At 37.1% G+C, this 19604-nt stretch overlaps 1 protein-coding gene across 1 annotated transcript; it reads right to left on the bottom strand.

The window, feature by feature from the left end:
- Positions 1-4968: 4968 nt before the first annotated feature.
- LOC109019798 (plant intracellular Ras-group-related LRR protein 4-like) lies at positions 4969-8465 on the bottom strand. The gene is made up of 4 exons (XM_019002170.2): positions 7249-8465; positions 6075-6988; positions 5783-5980; positions 4969-5282 (listed from the first exon to the last, which is right to left on the bottom strand). The coding sequence occupies exons 1-3, from the start codon at positions 7847-7849 to the stop codon at positions 5825-5827; spliced, it is 1671 nt and encodes a 556-aa protein (XP_018857715.1). The 5' UTR covers positions 7850-8465; the 3' UTR covers positions 4969-5282; positions 5783-5824.
- Positions 8466-19604: the final 11139 nt, after the last annotated feature.

Genomic DNA, 19604 nt, shown 5'->3' with positions numbered 1-19604 from the left:
GCATTCATACTTTCACTTCACTGCGTTCTAGACATACCGGCTCAAAAAGTGGTTTTAACATAGGTTGGTACCGAAAGATGCCTCTCAGAATATAGCCAAGTCAACCACGCATTATCATGGAGGTCATAAGCCGTGAGTAGAGCTTGCCGCTACTCCTTAAATTCAAAGTTAAAGAGTTATATACACACTTTTGTAAACAACTCTTAATAGCTTCATACTCAAAGCATGCCCTAAGTTTTTCCGTCAATTTTTTCATAATATGCCACAAACAAAATCTGTGTTTGGATGTCGGAAAGACCCTTGCAATTGCATTTTGCATTGCCTTATCTTGGTTAGTGATTATTGCATTTGGTGATCGGCCACTCATACAATCTAACCATGCTTCAAACAGCCATTCAAAAGTCTCTATATCCTCGCTTGATATCAGCCCACATCCGAGTAAAATAGACTGACCGTGATGATTTACTCTCACAAAAGGAGCAAATGGCATCTTGTATGCATTAGTCAAATATGTAGTATCGAATGTTATTACGTCTCCAAAATATTCATAAAAAAGCCCTACTTCTAGCATCCGCCCAAAATACATTTCTTAACCGGTTTTCATTATCAACATCCATCACATAATAAAACCCCTCATTCTTTTTTTGCATTTTGCGAAAATAGTTATGGAGTGCTTCTGCATCTCCCTCCCTAAGCCGAAGTAGCCTTGCCTCACGAAGGTAATTACGACAATCTCTTTCTCCGAAAGACAGATTCTCATAACCCCCTGCATTAACAACAAGAGATTTAAAGTTTTTGCACACGCGTATTTCGGCCATATCATTTACTTCAAGCTCACAAACTTCTTGTGGCATCGAAAAAACATTGCTTTACTGGGACTTCAAGAATGAGTATGTTCAAGCACAATGCATGACAAAGTAAACCTTCCATCAGCACATAGAGCCGCATTAATCCTAGCCTTGCACCCAAATTTCTCCATTGGCCTAGGTTTAATAATATTCGAAGATGTGCTTCTTGATATCCCTTCCCGCACACATACAAGAGTGAAGTATTTTATTATCCATCATTCCCAGTCCTAGAACTTCTTTTCACCATCCCAAACCCTACCTGTTTTGCATATTTCATATAGTATGATCTCACTTCTTCTTCTGAATCAAAACACATTCCAACTTTCAGTTCTTCCACAATTTCATACCCATTATTTCTACTATCACTTTCCATAGCATCACCCTCATTATCCGCATGTGAGACACAGGACTCCATTTACTGCATTAATAAAATAATAAATATTTATCCCTCCTCCCTCCTTCCTTTTCTCTCTAGTTTTTCCTTTTATTTATTTTTTATTTAGTGTGTTTTTCTTTTAAAGTAGTGCTAAATGTCAATCTGTTGTTCTCTAGAGCCCAGTGACCACTACGCACCTCACCGCAAGACTCACAAAGTGTTAATCCTTTAGACGGGCGAAGAATCTCATCGAATGGAGCGGCGCGAGCCACATGCGAGGTCTAAAGTGTGCGCATGAAATCCATGCGCTATCGCAAGGGCAGCTTTACAGCCGCCGCACGCGGCAGTTTTGGGACTAGGGCCATTGGTTTCTTTAGACGCAACTGTCTGCTGTACTTCCAGGGTGGTGCGTGTCCCTCACACGCCACTCTACAACTTTTCAAGATGTATTTCACTATTTTTCCATGTTTCATTTATGTTTTCAATTTCCTTTATTTTAGGTTAATAAAAAAAAAAAGAAATAGTCTCTTGAAAATTTTGTCCATAGAGTGAAAGTCATCTCCTCCTCTGGAGTGTGGGGTTTGAAATCTTTGCTTTAAGTAGACTGTGGTCTCTCAGACGATTTGTCTGTAGAGAATTCTAGAAGTTAAGACCATACTAGTCACAAAGAAATTTGTGTACTGGTGGAGTCTCAACAGTGAGTAGTTGGCTTATGATCTAGGTTTTTTCCTGTATGTATCAGTCAGAGCTGTAAATTCGCTTTCATGAATGAATGCAGTCTATTTTCCATAAAAAAATATTAGAGTGAAGTGCCAAACTTTAAGAAAAATAAGGGAAACATATTGAATGTCACACTTGGTAATAGTTTAGAATCTAAAACTTCTAGTTCATTATCTAATGATGAAAATTCCTTTATAGCCTTTACTACTGTTGTTGATAATTTTCTTAAAATTGTGCTAACAAAATCTAAAAGTGGTGATGATGACAGTAACTTGGATAGAGCTCTTATTGGTGTTAACTATGAGCCAAGTATAAATGAAGCTTACAATGATTTATGTGAAGAAGTGGTCAAGCTGAAAAAATTAAACAAGAAGCTATACAACAAACTCACAGTCCTGGAGAATGAAAAGAATAATCTATCCGAGGAGTTGAAAATTTCTGAAGTTGAAATATCAAGGTTGAATACTTGAAAATGAGCTCTTGAAAAGGAATTGGAAAAATCTCAAGAATACAAGCAAAAATCTACAACTCAAAAATTGTATGAGATGTTGAGCATTCAAAAGTCCAGCTATGATCGCACGGGTTTGGGGTACACGACTTCCCAAAGGCAAAGAACTTCTAACCTCATCATCTGCTGCTACTACTTCTGAAGGTATTATCTTTGTTAAAATAAGACAAGTTGTGGATGCACCAAATGAAGACGTGTCAAAGTCAAAAACTTCTCATGAAAAATCAACCTCAAAGAAGCTAAATCGAGATAAGTGAGAAGGTAAGTTTGTTCCTACTTGTCATCATTGTGGTATTTCTGGATATATAAGGTCATATTGCTTTAATTTGAATAAAGTGAAGAAAACAAAAGGAGAAAGAAAAATACAAGTAAGGAAAAGAATTTAGATAATAAGGTTGAAGAGTTGAGTCATCAAATAACCTCCAAAAGCCTTAAGCTTGGTGAATTAGCAGAATTTTATCTTCCTAACAAAGGAAAAAGTGTGCAAAGTAGGTGGTCAAAGAAAATGTTGTGGACATAAATTGGTAGAACCACTTGCATATCATTATTAACGACATGCATTTCACATTCTTTTATTTGTTTGCATCTCTTTTTGTTTGGTTTAGTCGAATTGTCTTTTATTTCTTCTGGTTTTATTAGGTTTGATTGAGTTGTTTTCTATTTTTCTGGTTTGTATCAGTTTTATTTTTGTTCTGTTGAGCAAAGTTGATGCTTGGTATGCCAAGTTTTGAGTACTTGGGTCCTTACACTTCCTATACTTGGAGCTGAAGCACCTCTCTATTTTTGTGCAGTCCACATGTGGGTGTAGACCTTATGGCTCATTTTGCCAAAGTCAAATCTTAGTGAATTGTAAGGAACTTATTTTCATCTTTTATTATTATTATTATTATTATTATTATTATTATTATTATGTATGCTCTATAAAGTTTTATAGATGTTGTCCAAATGGGGAGTCTATATCTTAAATTGACTAATACTAGTTGAACCTAGTACTAAAACTAAGAGATCTCCCCTTTCTGGATGTAAATGTCTGATCCATATAGAAAAAAATCATTGTTTATTCATTGCAGAAAAAGATAAACACCCTACACGGATCTATCCCTTAAGTTCTTATGGGAAAAATCGTTGCTCTAATCATTGAAAAAAAGATGAGTAATAAAAATGGACATATCAAGGGTCGTGCAAACTTGTTTTCGGAGGAGATACTCTTTTAAGTATCTAGGCCCTAACATAAAGTTTAACTTTTAAAGTGAGAGACAATCTCTTGGGAGTATCTATAGAAAGAAAAAAAAAAAGGGAGGGGAGGGGAGGGGAGAGAATGAAAAGTTCAAATATATGAGTTATTGAAGTAAGTATTCTCACTCACAAACTCACATGAACTTTGATATTGATGAACTTATGAGGTATGAACAACCATTGTGATTGTTGCAAATAAGAGAGTGTATTTTAGTTTTAGCTATGTGAGTGATACTATGCTTGGACTTGTGAAGCACTCAGGCATGTACATTAACACAATTTTTAAAAATAAAAAATAAAAACAAAATAAAATAAAAAGAGGAAAAAGAATTTTCGAAAATTTTTTTAGGTCAATCAATTTTAATATTTTATTTTTATATTCTTTATTTTGTTCGTTGGGTTTTTTTTTTTCTCTTTCTTTCTTTTTGGTGTATAAGTCTGGATGGTGTATTTTAGTATGTTTTATTTGGTATGAGAGTTTAAGTCTCAGTGGGACTTTGAGACAGGGGTTTATGCACGGCACGGCATGTCACTTAGTGACTTAAGTGGCTTAGTAGTTGGATAGACACTCACACCCTTATCCCCCGATACTTTCTCTCACACTCACCCACAGCTCTCTCACTCTGCGTGCCCAATTGAACACCACTTTCCACACCATTAGTGTTCTAGAGCATTTGGATTTTTAGAAAGACTACAAAACTTCTCAGTTACATGATTCTCAATCACGGTAAGATCACTATTAATTTATTTCCTCTTTCTCTCAGGTTTGATTCTACATTATTTTGAAAATTTTTGTGATTGGTTTGATTGTGAAGTGCCGACGTGGATTATAGATTTTCGGATTGGATTTTTTGATGTTTGGGTTGTCCAGATTTGCATCTAGTAGTTGGATTATGCTATTTTCATGTATGGAGAATGGTTTCTGAGTGGGTTCTTGTATTTTATCATTTGGTTTCATTCTAGAATAAAAGTTAATGTTTAAAGATCGTCAAAAATTTTGCCTGATACTGCGACAGAGACAAATGAGTCATTTGTCTAATCAAGTAAATGTGTCAATTAACAAATGTTTTGTAATTGAAACTTACTTTTAATTGATTTTCAAATAATAAAATTAATTTTTCTAGATTTGACTGTAACGTAAAATTATCTTTAAATAGTTCTTTAAAAGATTTCCTTTCATTATCAATCTTGATGTTAATTTATTTATTTTATATTATTGTATAATTATTAAATAATTACATGATTAACAGATAACCAATTTAACTAGTGAATTGGGAGATTTTTGTGTTACGCTACAGGGTACGTGGATAATTTCACATAACAATGGAGGAGATATACATATTACAACACGATGTCCCTCGACCCTCTCCTATTGCCGGCTGAATTTTACACGCTCAAGGATGACAGAAATAGAAGAGAAAAGGTTCGAAAAATAGAATGACTGACAAAAAAGGAAGCAGGTTGGGAGAAGGAAAGAAATCTACAACTCAGAAGACAAAAATAGTCAATGCCATTTAGAAAAACCCACCAATATCAGATGCAGTCATTGCAATGAGATCTCTGCTTTCATCAAGCATGCTAATGGCTGATATCCCTGTAATTTAGACAACAATGAAATCATTCAGCAATAAGCAGTATCACCGGATATTTAAAACAAAAATACTTTGGGTCCCGAATGATTTTTTTTTTTTTTACTTAGTGATTAAGAAAATATTTTTTTAATAATATTATAAATTTTTTTATTTTTTTAAATATTTATGATAATTATAAAAATATATAAAAAAAATATAAAATAAAATATAATATTCGATAAAATGATTCGAACTACTTTTTATGGTACACGTAGCAGGGCTCTGTTTAAAACGTCGGCCCTGGTAGTTACCATCTATTTTATAGTCCTACTTTTCGGCCTACTCTTTACATCTCTTTATAAGGAGGATCAACCATGGGCCGAATGACGCAAGTGGTGAAACCAGCACGATAGGGTAATAAAGCCTAAACCATTGCTATAATCCAGTTTAAATAGCAATTATATTCCAAATTCTTTTTATATGGCCATATCCAAATTGGCCAGGAAGCAATTTAATAACCTACCAAATACCAATGCATATTTATAGTCAGCAATGCTGTAATCAATCAGGCTTTCACATAATCTGCACCATTTCGCTTCCTTTTGTTAGACCTCGAAAAGAAGCATATCTGAGCCCAACTCTTTTTCTGCTTAACCGATTGTGACTTAACATCTCCTTTTTCCTTTTTCTCGAAGAGGTCGGCCATGTATTGAACAACAGCCTAGGATCAAGCAAGATACCATATTGAGCATTGGGATAGAAGAAAGAGGCACTCTTTTAATAATTTAGCAAGGTAAATAATAGTCAAAACTTACCTGTGCACCCATTTCAGCTATATGTCTTGGTGGAACTTCCAGAGGATTTTCTTCCACACGTAGTACACGTAGTCTTGTGAGCATTCTAAAAGAGCTTGGAAGAACCCGTATCTGGTTATTGCTAATATCCAATTCTTCAAGCATCTCAAGGTTCCCAATAGAGCTTGGTAGAGATCTCATATCGGCAAAATTGTTTCCTATGTTCATCTTTACAAGCGTGGTAGCTAAACATAGGCTCTCAGGCACTGACTCGAGCTCATTGAAACTGACATCAAGCTCCCTCAGGTTTGAGAGAGATGACACTGTTGTGGGTAATTGTTTGATATTATTGTAACGGACTGACAAAACCTCCAGGGTCTCAATCTTCCCTACAGCTTCTGGAAGAGCTTTAAGTCGGTTATAATCTGCTCGAAGCTCCCTAAGTGAAGTACACCGACCAACAGTATGTGGGATTTCTTCAATATCATTCGTCTCTACATTCAATTTCTTGATGCTAATGAGTGATCCTATAGACTCGGGAAGAAAGGAGAGCCGATTTGAGCTCAAATCAAGCTCCTGAAGACGCACCAATCTGCCAAAGGTAGCAGGCAGGGATGACAACTGGTTTCCACTCAGGTCTAGATAGATTAGGTTAAGGAGATCTCCAATAGCATCTGGGAGTTCCGAGATCCTATTCGAATGCAAATCCAGTTTTATTAAGGATGAAAGGCCTCCTATGGTGTCTGGTAGGGCCACAATCCGATTGTCAGATAAATCTAGGGTGATCAAACTCGACAACTTTCCAATTGAGTCGGGGAGCCATTCAATTTGATCCATCAACCTGTTCTGAAGATTGAGATCTCGGGTACCCTTTTTGGCAGACACTTCAATTAAACTAGCAAGCTTGATCAAACTCAGTTTTTCTCCATCTTGAACTACAAAAACAGAATTATATCCGGTGAAAGATAGCCATCACAAATTATTGCTTCACTCTTATTTTCAATCGAGAACCCTCCAAACAACAAATAAATCCGAATCTAAGAACGCCTTTATGAAATAATGAAACTTTACAGACCATGACCCCATCCAATCCCAAGAGGGAAAAGAGGAACAATTATAGGGTAACTAACTCGAGTTGACAAAACCCGAAAAGGAAAAAGAAGAGGAAAAGGATCAAAATGCAGAGAAGACTTACCTGAAGAAATGGAAGAAGGTTTTAGAGAAGGATCCAATATCTGGGTCGTGGACGAAACAATGGGTCCAATCCCGATCCCAGAGCCGTCCACGTAGAATGTTGACTTAGCCTTGCTCACATAGCTGTCATCTTTGGCGAACAATTTAGAAGCCACTAAGAGATCTTTGTCGGTGCAGTGCAAGCTCGACGACGAAGTAGAAGTAGAAGTAGAAGTAGCCGCAGATGACTTGGGTCTATTATAGAAACTGCCTCCTTCAGCAGAATTAGTGAAAGGCAGACACTTGGAAGCTCTCTGAATAAAATCGTCGAACAGAGAGTGGAGGCTTTCGAGATCGAGCAGTCTCAAAGCTTCCCACTTCTGCTCTTTGGCGTGGAAAAAGACTAAGCTCTTCTGCATCTCTTGTAACACGATGAAGAGCTCCTCGGGTACATCGGGGCTCTTGGTTTGTCTTGCAATGGCATCGAGTCTCGCTTGGTCCTCTTTCTCCAAATTTCTGATCAAGGCTTTGGCGGCCTCCAGCTCGTCGAGTCCCGGCCTGCTTGGCAAAGATCGGTGAATTCGCATAATCTCTTCCACCACTTCATCTATTGACGATGCCATTTCTTGTCTACCAAATCACGGAATCCTTAATATTTTTTTTATCCAAGAGTCCTTACCAAAGAGCAAAAATCAAGAAAATTGAAAACGAAGAAGAAACCACGGGTGACTGCGGACCTGAGGTAAACTAAACGAGAATTAATTGAATGGACGCGCATATGTTGCTAGTAATTGAAAAGAAGAATAGGAACAAGCCCATTTTGTGGCCAGATGCGATAAGCATTGAATTTAGGAAAAAAGCGAACAAGCGGAGTGAGGAAAAAAGAAGAGAGGCATAGCCATATTATATGACGGAGACGGACTGTGAGAGAGTGGAAAGGGATATGTAATATGGAGGAGAACGAGAGCGGCTGGAAACGGACGTGGGGATTCTCGGTGACGTCTGAGAAATCCGGCGCTATCCATAAGTAACTCTATTTCTGGATCTTCCTTTCCTAAGTTTGCTTCGCTTCCCCACTCCGCTCTCGAGGATTTCTTCTTTTTTTCCTTTTTGCTTAATTGTATATATAGCAGTAAGTAGGTATGAAATCTATCAATAATAAAAATTATACTGTGATGCGATGAAAATGCGGATAGATCAGTCGGTGAATGCAAAGCAAAGCAAAGCAAAAGGTGAAGGAAAGCGAAGCAAATACCGTGAAATCAACCGATAATGACCGATCGCTTATCTACAACTGCAACAGCAAGATCATCAACTCATACCACTTTTTTGTCATGTACCGTACTACATATTTCTTTTATTTGTCAGTTATACCCTTATACTCCACGAAAATAACATCACCCTACCCTCCCGTTCTTCTTTTTTTCCTAATTTCAATGCTTCCCTTCTAACAACATTTTTCTTCTTACACAAAAAGCAAAAAAAAAAAAAAAAAAACTGGGCTTAACTAGGACAGGGATGAGCTGGGATCCGATGCTCCAGCCTCCGGGTTACACCCAAGTGGCAAAAGCGTAAAAAGAAATAACAGGGTGTCATTTTCTAAATAATTTTATTATATACAATTTACATACTAATTTACGTACTAATGTTGTTGCCTTCATATTTTAAATTTAAATTAACATTATTTTTAATAAAATTTATTTTTTAACTAATTATATTAAATAAATGTACGTATTAATACACAAAATCACTTATAATTATATTTTTCTTTTTCTAAAACTCGGTTGGTTAATGTTACAAAATAAATAAAAGGTGTATCCAAGAGTAAATGCAAAGTAGCCAGATGTCCATGTCCCGATGGGGTACACGTGTTACCTCAGGGCCAACAATTTTCAGCTGTCACTGCTCCTTCACGGCATAATCGTTTCTCTCTCTTCCAAGTCAATGAGATCTCCTACCCGTCGCGGGTGCCTTCTTCCAATCTAGGCGGGCGGTCTTATTAGGCCTGTGCATTGGCCCGCTCAAGAGAATTTTTTGGCCCGACCTGTCATAATCCGACCTCGCCGGACCATTCGGGTCAGGTAAAAATAATCGTTTTTTTTTTTTTTTTTCCAAACACCCATTTGTACAGACGCCGATCTTGTAAACCCCTAACGCATCAAGATATAATAGTTTTTTTGTTTCCCTTTATATAGCATTTGTACAAATTATAATATAATCGATCAATCTATATAATTGTAAACCTCTAAGGTATCCAGCTAGTATAACAGATTTTTTTTTTTCTTTTTGCTACATAAACGAGTATAAAAAAAATCATAATTTAAAAGGGTACATTAAACATCATAATTTAAAAGAATATAATAAACATCATAATTTAAAGGAGTAAAATTCAAAAATTCCTTAAGCATAAATCTTTAATAATAAATATAGAATATACAGACCATAAGTCTTGAGTCACTCCGCATCAATATAAATAAAGTTTGATTTGAAATCAAATTCTGAAAAAAAAAAAATTATTAAATGAAATAAAAATAAAACTTGATTTGGGATCAATTTTTTTTAAATACTAAAGAGCAACAGATAAAAAGACATAAAACAAGCATATGTTAAGGGTATTTAACTTTAAAAGCCATCCAGATATAGCAGATCCATTGTTTTAACTTTTACCTGCATTTGACTCTCTCACTCAACTTTAAAGGCCATTTACTTTCTGTAAAGCATTTAAGCATTTGTATCAGACTTACTAGTTCAATTTCATTGACTTCAATCTTTTCCTAATTATCTGTATGGCGGAGGTGTCTCAATTCTAATCACTTCAGTCTGTACAGTGGCCTTCCAGTTTATCTCACAACTGTATGACGAAAATCCATATCTTATAAATACATACAAAAAGAAAAAAAAAAAAAATAAGACTGAAGTTAGGAACTCCAACTCACTGACTGCAGTTCTTGGAATTGTGGGAATTTAACACAAACACTTTACTAAGTTCTTTGGTGAACAATTCTTTTAGGTTGATTCACCCAAATCTCAACATTTAAAGCTGATGGGATTTTCATATTTTGTCGTATCTTTGTTTAAAGTATCTTTGTTTTCGTAAAGTAAGAAGTGTAATTTTTTTTAATACTGCATTACAATGTTTTCTGTAGTCTCCACAGGAATTAAACATGTGAAAGCCATTTTCCCAAACTTCTTTTGTGAATTAAATGGCAATTTAAGCTGGACACAAGGACACTTGTAGATATATACTAACCCTCAGACCGAGTCCTTAAATTAGTTCAGAATGCAAACCTCTGCCATTCATATGATTTACCAGAGAAACATAACAAAATGAATAAAAACAAGGCTCAAAATCATCTGACTTCAAGAAAGAAAGAATCAGACCCAGATTAACTAATCAAACCCCAAAGAAAACTAACACAACGGAAGCTCCAAAGAAAGAATCAGTTGAAGTGTTTGCTTGGAGTACTCGGTTGCTCGGAGGCGCGATCAAGGAGAGAGAGAGAGAGAGAGAGAGAGAGAGAGGTGTCTAGGTTTGGATGCTTGGAATGGACGATAGACTCGGGGTGCTCTTTCGCCCGTTATTCATCAGGTTTGATGATTTCCAACCAGTTGTCCAGTTGAACCTGCATTTAACGTGTGGGGTCGGATGGATTTATTAGGTGGGTGAGGGTTATACATTTTTTTTTAACAGGCCTAGGTCTTATACTCTTTATGTTAAAGCATATTTTACACATCCGATGTCAAAATCAGAATATATTCAGTGTTGGAGAAAAGAGAGAAAGAGGAGAGAATGAGTTCAGAGTGATTAACCCTTTTTTTGTTACCAGCTTCATGCTATTTATATCCTCTTTGTTGGGGTCTTGTCTGCTCAGACTGTCAGACTACCGCATTTAATGCAACAGTCACTTGTCGGCAACAGGATCTTTTGTGGGATTCCATGTTCGCACTCCAAGCCGACATATTTAATGTGGCATAACTTGTTGCGCTTTACTTAGGGCCTTCTCCTCGCGATATTGGGCCGGATTATTCACCCGATCCCAAGCCTAGAGACTTTATGAGAGAGAAATATCCCAGTTAGCCCTCTAATTCTTACCATGTGAACGGTGGGAATTATCATTCCTACCCCCCCAACATCCATTGCCCGTAATAGCTCGCACTCCTAAGCCTAAGGTAACGTGCAACGATTCGTCTTCCATGTCCCACCATGCGGCGGGAGTCATGGGTCTTATTCCTGGCACCACACCTTGTTTGACACTTGTCACCCTTCCACTAGAAGTTGTCCAATGGGTTCAGAAGACCTATTTATATCCCTGACTCGGGTCAGCAATCCTTCCCTTTTTGCATCATCATTTCTTCCCTTTCCACTATTCCTACATTTTTCTTGTCCACTTTCTAATATCCAGTCCTTTAATGACGCTCAAACCCTAGGGAGTTGCCCCCAAAAATGCTTCCCATGTCTCCTCCTGAGAATCGCATCTGCCACGTCCCAAAACCCCCTTTCAAGGTCTGGGACGTACATCCCACAATGCTTCCCAGTATCTTGAGGGGTACCATTAAACTGCATCCACCTCTTAGTCATACCTAAACGCCATTTGCGATTCTTTTGGGATATCAGACTACATTACTTTGGAGGTATTGAGACCCCGTCAAGGTGCTATGGACTTAGAGGGGTTCACCGAGAAGGTGGCTCTATATCCCATGATGTTCTTGAACAGGTTGCTACTCCCTTTATGCCACCCTATTTAGAATGTTTTGGATTTCATTGGGCTAGCCTCGTCATAACTTCATCCCAACGCTTGGAGGATATTGTTGTCTTGCTACATTGTTTGGCGTAGGGTGCGTGATGGGGATGAAGAATATCTTGACTTGGTGGCTAGGGAGTTTTTCCATACCCACTAGATATAGGGTCGTGAAGGCTACATGTGTTGTTTCAAGTCCCAACCTAAGTTTAGGGTGGCCTGCCTTGAAGAACGATTCCCCCGAGTCAATGAATTGTTCAAGAAGTTCTTTTTCATATCGGGACGAGGTCGGGAGTTTTTTGCAAGAGGTTCTTGTACTCTTGTGAGCGAGCTTGCATCGAGAGTGTTTATATCTGGTAAAGGTGCACGAGGAAGAGCTCTAGAACGAGACCCTGCTTACTAGAGCGATCATTAAATGGTTCATGGGGATGTTGGATCGGTTAGGGGTTTTTGGTCGCAACTTCCTAAGGGAGGCCTTCAACTTCTGTTATGAGAAGAGGCCTTACAGTCTGGCGGTAGAGGAGAGGAGAAAAAGGGTTTGCGTGGAAGCCACACGGGGATCTTTGGCCTCTAGCAGCAGTCCCGAGGTTGGGGGGGCGAGGGGCTTCCTCTCTACCGAAAAGTCATGCCAGCCCTTATACTCACGACATTCCAACATGAATCACTGTGCTTGGACTCCTTTGGTATAATGACTGGGTGGTCTGACGGTGGAGGACATCCTGCTATCACAACCTGTCTACAGCTTGGCTATGGTGGTTGGGCTTCATGGTGCAAGGTTGCTCTATTTTTGGTACCAGACAACAGAGGACATGGGAGAGGCTTGCAGTAGTCCTATGGCGAGGTGGCTCTGAGTGGGTTGTTTTTGGAGGTGCTAGAGCAGTGGAGGGAGGTGCATGCATGCTACGAATGTCCAAGGAGGGTGGTGCTTGCATGTTGCGAACATGCATGGAGGGTAGGCGTGTGACAGCGCTCTGTTGTCGTTGTTGGGACGCATGATTTAGGTAGAGCAATGCGGCATGAGGGAAGAGATAGAGATCTTCGGTGCATGTATTGCCAGTTGCTATCCACGGTGACCTGAGGGATTGCCTTTATGAAGGAGAGTAAGAGAGAGGGAGAGAAGAGATTAAGAGAGAGCTGTGTGTGTTGATGGCTGAAAGGGGAAAGAGTTATTGGGAGAGGGTTTGCAACCGAGATATAGAGAGGTTTCGACATCTCAACGTGGATCGGATGTGTGTTGGTTACAACTTCATGAGATGAAAGATCTCCTAAGAGAAAGAGTAAATGAACTTAAAATACTTAAAATATATTTATCTTATTAATAATTCAAATGAATAATAATAATAATAACAATAATAATAATCTGAGTTAAATTTACACACATTATTAATAGAGTTTGATAAAATAAATAATAGTAAGATATTAACAATAAAGCATTCTTGATAATATTTTAAATTGAATCGTGCTAAACCCAACGAGGGTGTAGCACAAGAGATGTCACCAATAAGACTAAATGGCTTTTTTCACTATTTTTCCATACATTTTTTTTATACTCTTAAACATTTAAGAAATCATAATATGATTAAAAATATTTTGTTAATTATTAAGTAAAAAAAAAAAAAATTGAATCGGTGACCATCTTGGGACATTTCGTTGATGGCTTTAGCATTATTGTTTTAAAATATAATTAAATAAATAAAACTTATTATATTGTCTAATTCAGATTCCTCATGAAACAAACATAAATAAATAATAGCCCATCAGTTTATTTACAATGACCCATTAAACTTAATTTAACCCCAATAAGATTATCTATATCCCAACCTTAAAAATGTTGGATCGGGTCGTTACAAACTCCTCTGTTTATAAAAATTTCGTTCTCTAAATTTACTAGTAACTTAAGCAACCTATATACTTATCCATCACATCATTTCCATGTTTCTATTTTAAATCTTTGATCATTTAGTCGAGGCTAATGTTCCAAGAGTTTTAGTCCTCCAATATCTGTTCCTAATCCTCACATATTCTCTCAATCCTTTACATATACAAATCCGCGTACTTAGTGGCAATAGTCATACACTTTGAGGATTCAACTCAAGCCTAAAAATACAAACCTTAACAACAATTTTGATTAAAAGTCTAATAATAATTTCATCACAAATTATCTTAACTCCACATAAAATTGTAACTTAAACTCTCTACATAAAATAATAACTAGACTCTCCACATAGAATAATAGATCAACTCTACACATAAAATAATAGAAGAATGTTATGCATCAGATACTATTCACTCCTACACCCTACACTTATAGTTTTTTCATAGGATGTGGAGGTGTACGTTTTTCATAGGGTGTGGGGAGGTGAATAGTGGCTAATGAGAAGAACTTTTCAAAATAATAACCTTAATTAAATAGTAATATAAAACTCTCTAAAATTCAGGAGTCCTTAATCTTACACAATACATGGAGAAATCCAACTCCTAACCTTTATAATACATCCAACTTAATTTCATTACTTACATCACCACTAGTTCCTCAATGCCACTTGTTAATGCCCGGCCATGCCCATGTGTCATGTTCGTCTATTATATTTTACCTTCGGGGTCTCTAAAATCTCTCAATCCTAAAATCCTTAAAATTGAATAGCACAACAATCTTGAGTGTAACCATTAACAATAACCTCGATTATATATATAACAAAATGAATCAAACTCCAAAAATTGTGCGGCATTCCCATTGTGCCTGCTTGATCATTAAATACCAATAATATTCATATCCAATACATATATACACATACACATACTTAATTCAATCGTTTTCCCCTCGTGAACCCTAAATCTTCACACCTTAAAATACATTGAGTCCATGTGTTCTTGTCATAACCATAATGACACGTAAGTCTACAACACATGAAATTTTCCAAAATTATTGATATCCACCATTCGTACTAGGTACGAATCATGTTACCTAGGGCTGTGCAAAAAACCTATTCAACTGAGCAACCCGTCTGACCCAATCAGATCCGTCCGACAATATACGGTTTTTCTTCAGTGTCGGGTTGAACCCGATTAATAACAGGGCAGACTGGCTCTTACCTTTCTTCAAGTGTTTAGAGTAAAAACCCTAGCGCAGCCGACTTCTCTTTTTGCTCTAAAGACGATTGTGCAGAAACGAAAGTGTAGCCGCGACCCACGCCAGGAATCTCGAGAAGCTCAGCCTCTCTCTCTTCCTTCGGGGCTTCAACTCCTCCAAATGGTGCTTCTGTCTTTCTCTTTTCCCTTCTGCTTTTCTTTTTTGGCTTTCCTTCCTTGTTGATCGCACTCTTTTGGTTTAGCTCTTATAGATAGATGACAAAAAAAAAAGTGAAAAGACTGGGAAGAACATAGATCCATTTCTGAAAATGAAAGAAGCTTTTATGATGGGAAGTTTGAAATCGTGAAAAGCAAATACCAAAAATGGAAGATTCAGAAAGATCGTGTGAGGACTTTGCGTGACTAAAGTAACTGAAACAACCAACCCAAATCTGCTAAGTGACTCAAATGTTTTCTCAGCACTAAACCTCTTTTTCTCAATCTTTTTCTTAATAAATAAACGAGTTTGAGCTTTTCTGATTTTACGTGTCCTTCTTGATTTCTCTCATCTTCTCACACTTCTTGGCCATGGTTTTGCAGTACTAGCCTCAGATTTCACAGCAAGCAAGAAAGAATGACAACAATCACTGGACCACAAAAGTTAATGGCTTAAAAGCAAGACAACCCAGAATTGCGAAGAGGGGATTTTGGGAGCTTACAAAGAAGAGCAACAGAGTGAATGAAGAAATATAGGAGCTTTGACTTGTAAAATAAGACATTCAGCAATAGAGTTCTTCACCACCTCCCTCCTCCGTCATTTCCCACGTTCTAAATCTCCTCTCTTCTCCCAAAAACTCAAAAGTGACTAGTTACAGAGTGATTTAGATATGTTTGTAGAGTTTTTCCTTTTCGTTTGTCTGAGCTTTAATTAGTTAGAGTGTAGACTGTAGTGATGTTGTGTGAATACTGGGCGGATTAGTTTTCGAGCCGACCCGACTATTGCGGGTCAGGTTGTTGTGGACATGGTATTCGGACGGGTCGGGTCAGGGCCAAAATAAGTATGGGTTGGGTTGTGTGCAGGCCTAATGTTACCTATTGAACATAAAATACAGTCCACCAATTATGCTGAGATATCATACACTATACATAAATCTATGTCATAACTTCAAAACCCACTAAATTCATTCATAATTTCCTCAAATAACTCCACAAGATATAATACTATTTTCTCATGAACAACATGGACCATCAATCTTAAAATTAGCAAAAGCTTCCTAACCATTAACATCAATAGTTGCAACCTAGTAAGAGCTATAAAATATTCTATCATAATCCGAAATGTCTCGATAACTCCCGAGTAGGCCATGAGCATCCCAGGTGCCTTATCTTAGAATTATTTCTAAAAGGTTTTTTTTAAGCATCTAACAAAAAACGCCACGTTCCCTTGATAGCTAGCTACGTGGTATGTAACTACTATACTTAAAAGTTTTTAAAATATGACGTTAATTTAATATATATAGTTTACGTATATTACCTATTTTTTATCATTTCTATATAGATCGTTTCTATAGTTCAACCTCTTATTTTAATTGAAATATATGAAAAGTTTAGATACAAAATTATCAGTATTCATGGAAGAATGCAAATTTGATTTTTTTTTTTCTTTCTTAATTTTATTGAGTTTTTTTATTGCTTTGTAAAAAAGTATTCCTAACAAATTTTAATTCAACTTTTTGTTGGCATTGCTCTTGATACTAATGTTCAATCTTGTGAGATTTCTCTTGCTTCTCGTGTTTGCCATCAAGATTCAGAATATGCTTTGCATATTTTTTTCTGAATGCCCTGTGACTATTTGGACTTGTTTTTCGAAAGTGTTTGGTTTTTCTTTAATCCTTGTTTCTTCTTGGAGAGATAAATTCACCACAAGGTGGACTAGATCATATCGTTTGGACCCATATAATATCACTGCTCAGCTCATCCCAGTCTTGATTGATTGGGAATTATAACTCTTCAAGGTATGATAATGCAGTTAGGGGGCTAGAACTCATATGCTCAAGAATCATCTTATTGACTAAATCCATGATTGCACCAAATCAGGATTCAGGCTTGCACAAAATCAGCCAACCATCATCCTCTTGATTTTTAGGAATTAATCATTAAATTGTAAATATTACTTATTTCCGTATCTCCATTTTTTTTTTAAAAGAAGAGTCAAGTACCACATGTCCATGAGTGGTCTTGTCCCAATTTTATTAATAAAACCCTCACTTATGGCGGAGGAATACCTTGGAAACAACATTACAACTTAAAAAGCCAAAAAACATCACCCCTCAAAACTCTCAAAATTTTAAAACATGTGTCCGAACACTTCTTATATATGGACAACCTAACTTTTCCAATCTAATAATACCTTTAACAACCACCGGTAATTCTGAAACTAAAAACCAAACTCTATTACAACCTTTGGCACCACATCGAGCTAGCCCATCTGCCGTAGCATTAGCCTCTCTATACACATGATTTATAAAAACATAAAGTCCACCCATTAAAATCAAAATTTCATCCCAATAATCCTCTAAGTACCACAACCCACATTTCCTTTTCTGTAACCATTTTATTATTAGCATAGAATCCATTTCAATTTCCACATCCCGAAAACCCAACTCTCACACTTGACGTAAACCATATATTAAACCCAAAACTTCTGCCACATTATTAGAATTCTGATTTGTAAATTTTGCAAAACCACAAACAAACTCCCCACTAGCATTCCAAACCACGAGACCCACACCAGAAGGACCCGGATTCCCAAATGAACTTCCATCTACATTTAGTTTAATCCACCCTATTCTTGGCCTTAACCACCTAACTTGAATCAAACTCAACGGAGAAAACTGTGTACACGGCAACTGCAGGTTTTTCATTATTTCTTCATCACGACTTCTTTAATACTACTCTCCGTCTCCTTCCTTATATCAGAATCCGAGAACACCAATTTCTCCTTTGCCAGATGTTCCAATTTGTCTGCTGCCTCAGTATCTGACCCAATGTTCCTATCCGAACCAACATTTTTTTCTGGGTTGCGTGTACCTGATGCAAGGAGAGAAGCAGCTCTTCTTGGTGGAAATGAAGATAGCCTCAAGCTTTAACCTTTTTGGAACTGGGAGCTTTCTCCCTGGAATAAGAAGGATGGCAGACTGGACTTTCTTTTCTAGACTACCAAAATGACTTCCCTCCGTTTCTCTTCATGGAAAAGCAGATTACAAGCAAGTCCAACCAAACCATCTAACCCACTACCAGCTGTCTAGGAAACAGAGCTAACACATCTGCTCATATGACCCCTGGCGCCATTTCCCCCCAACTTAAAATTACTATCCCGCCCTTACACAAATATCTCCCGCCTCTTTATACATGTAAATTGATCTACTCCATTCTGCACATTTGCACGAATTCACACTCATATGCCAAATTCTCATTTTGCACCTTCCATTGCAATATTTACCAAAACAATTACGTTATATTTGCTTCATATCTAGCTGAATTAGCTATAAATGACCCATGACGAATGTCATCTAACATCTCATCGACATCATTAATGTAGTCACTGTAAGCAGATGCATTATCTGCTTCTTCGTCAGAAAATGTAGCATCTAGGAAAGGATCATCTTCTCCATGGAATATCCATTCTGTATAAGTAGGATCAATCCCTATAATGAACAAATGATCTTCGACTATATGAATAGAGTAGAAATATCTATTCCGGCATCTCTTACATGGACACCTAATGTGATCAAATCCGGGTGTGTTGGCTTGCGCCATAGCCAGGAATTGTCTGACACCTTCAGCATACTCATTGGGTTGCAATTTATTTTCGATACGCATCCAAGCCTTATCCATCTTATGCAGGCAACCAACTAGTTGAAAAGAGTTTGTTAGGTCCAAGAAGACTTACTGCAATGACTAGGCAAGACTAAAAGTGTAAATACCATGAGAATAAGGGACATGAAATACCATGCATGTTTTCAGACAATCCTCATTGTTTCTGATGAGCTTCACAAGGGAAACGTGCCACTACGACATACCTCATAAAAGGTTTATTCAATTGTGGGGTAACAATTGAATCCATACAAAATATTTTTTCACATGAACTAGCTCGGAGTTTTTATTCTTTCTCACATATCTAAACTGCTTGGGGGTGAACTATAACAACAAACAATCAAATTGCATGGAAAACTTTACATCTTAACTATATTATGTTTCATTTTTGCTATAAACACAACATCCTGTTAAGTATCTCTATAGCTAGCTCAGTATTTTGTTCTTACAAACTAAATTGAGAAGAAAATGTTGATTGCCAGGTCTGACGTATGTATATGGAAAAAGCTAATGCCAAAGGGCAAGTTGGGAATTTTTTGATTATCTGTTGAGGAGATATGCCTCATGGTGACTTAATGGTGCTGGTGGTTAAAGCATTGTGTATCAACTTTAGAATTTTCTATTTTGGTGAATGAAGAACATGTTGGTTTCTATTGTAGTTGTCATTGTTTAAGGCAAGGCGATCCCATTTCCC

This window comes from Juglans regia, chromosome 11 (genome assembly GCF_001411555.2).
Source record: "Juglans regia cultivar Chandler chromosome 11, Walnut 2.0, whole genome shotgun sequence".
Classification (NCBI taxonomy): domain Eukaryota; kingdom Viridiplantae; phylum Streptophyta; class Magnoliopsida; order Fagales; family Juglandaceae; genus Juglans; species Juglans regia.
The sequence above is the reverse complement of the archived record's forward strand: the minus strand, read 5'-3'. Positions and strand labels throughout refer to the sequence as shown.

Excerpts from the sequence above, each read along its gene's own strand:
- LOC109019798 (XM_019002170.2), bottom strand. The coding sequence starts at position 7,849 with ATGGCATCGTCAATAGATGAAGTGGTGGAAGAGATTATGCGAATTCAC. Across the intron at positions 6,989-7,248 it reads ACCTTCTTCCATTTCTTCAG|TTCAAGATGGAGAAAAACTG; the intron begins GTAAGTCTTCTC and ends CTGTTTTTGTAG. Across the intron at positions 5,981-6,074 it reads TAGCTGAAATGGGTGCACAG|GCTGTTGTTCAATACATGGC; the intron begins GTAAGTTTTGAC and ends GCTTGATCCTAG.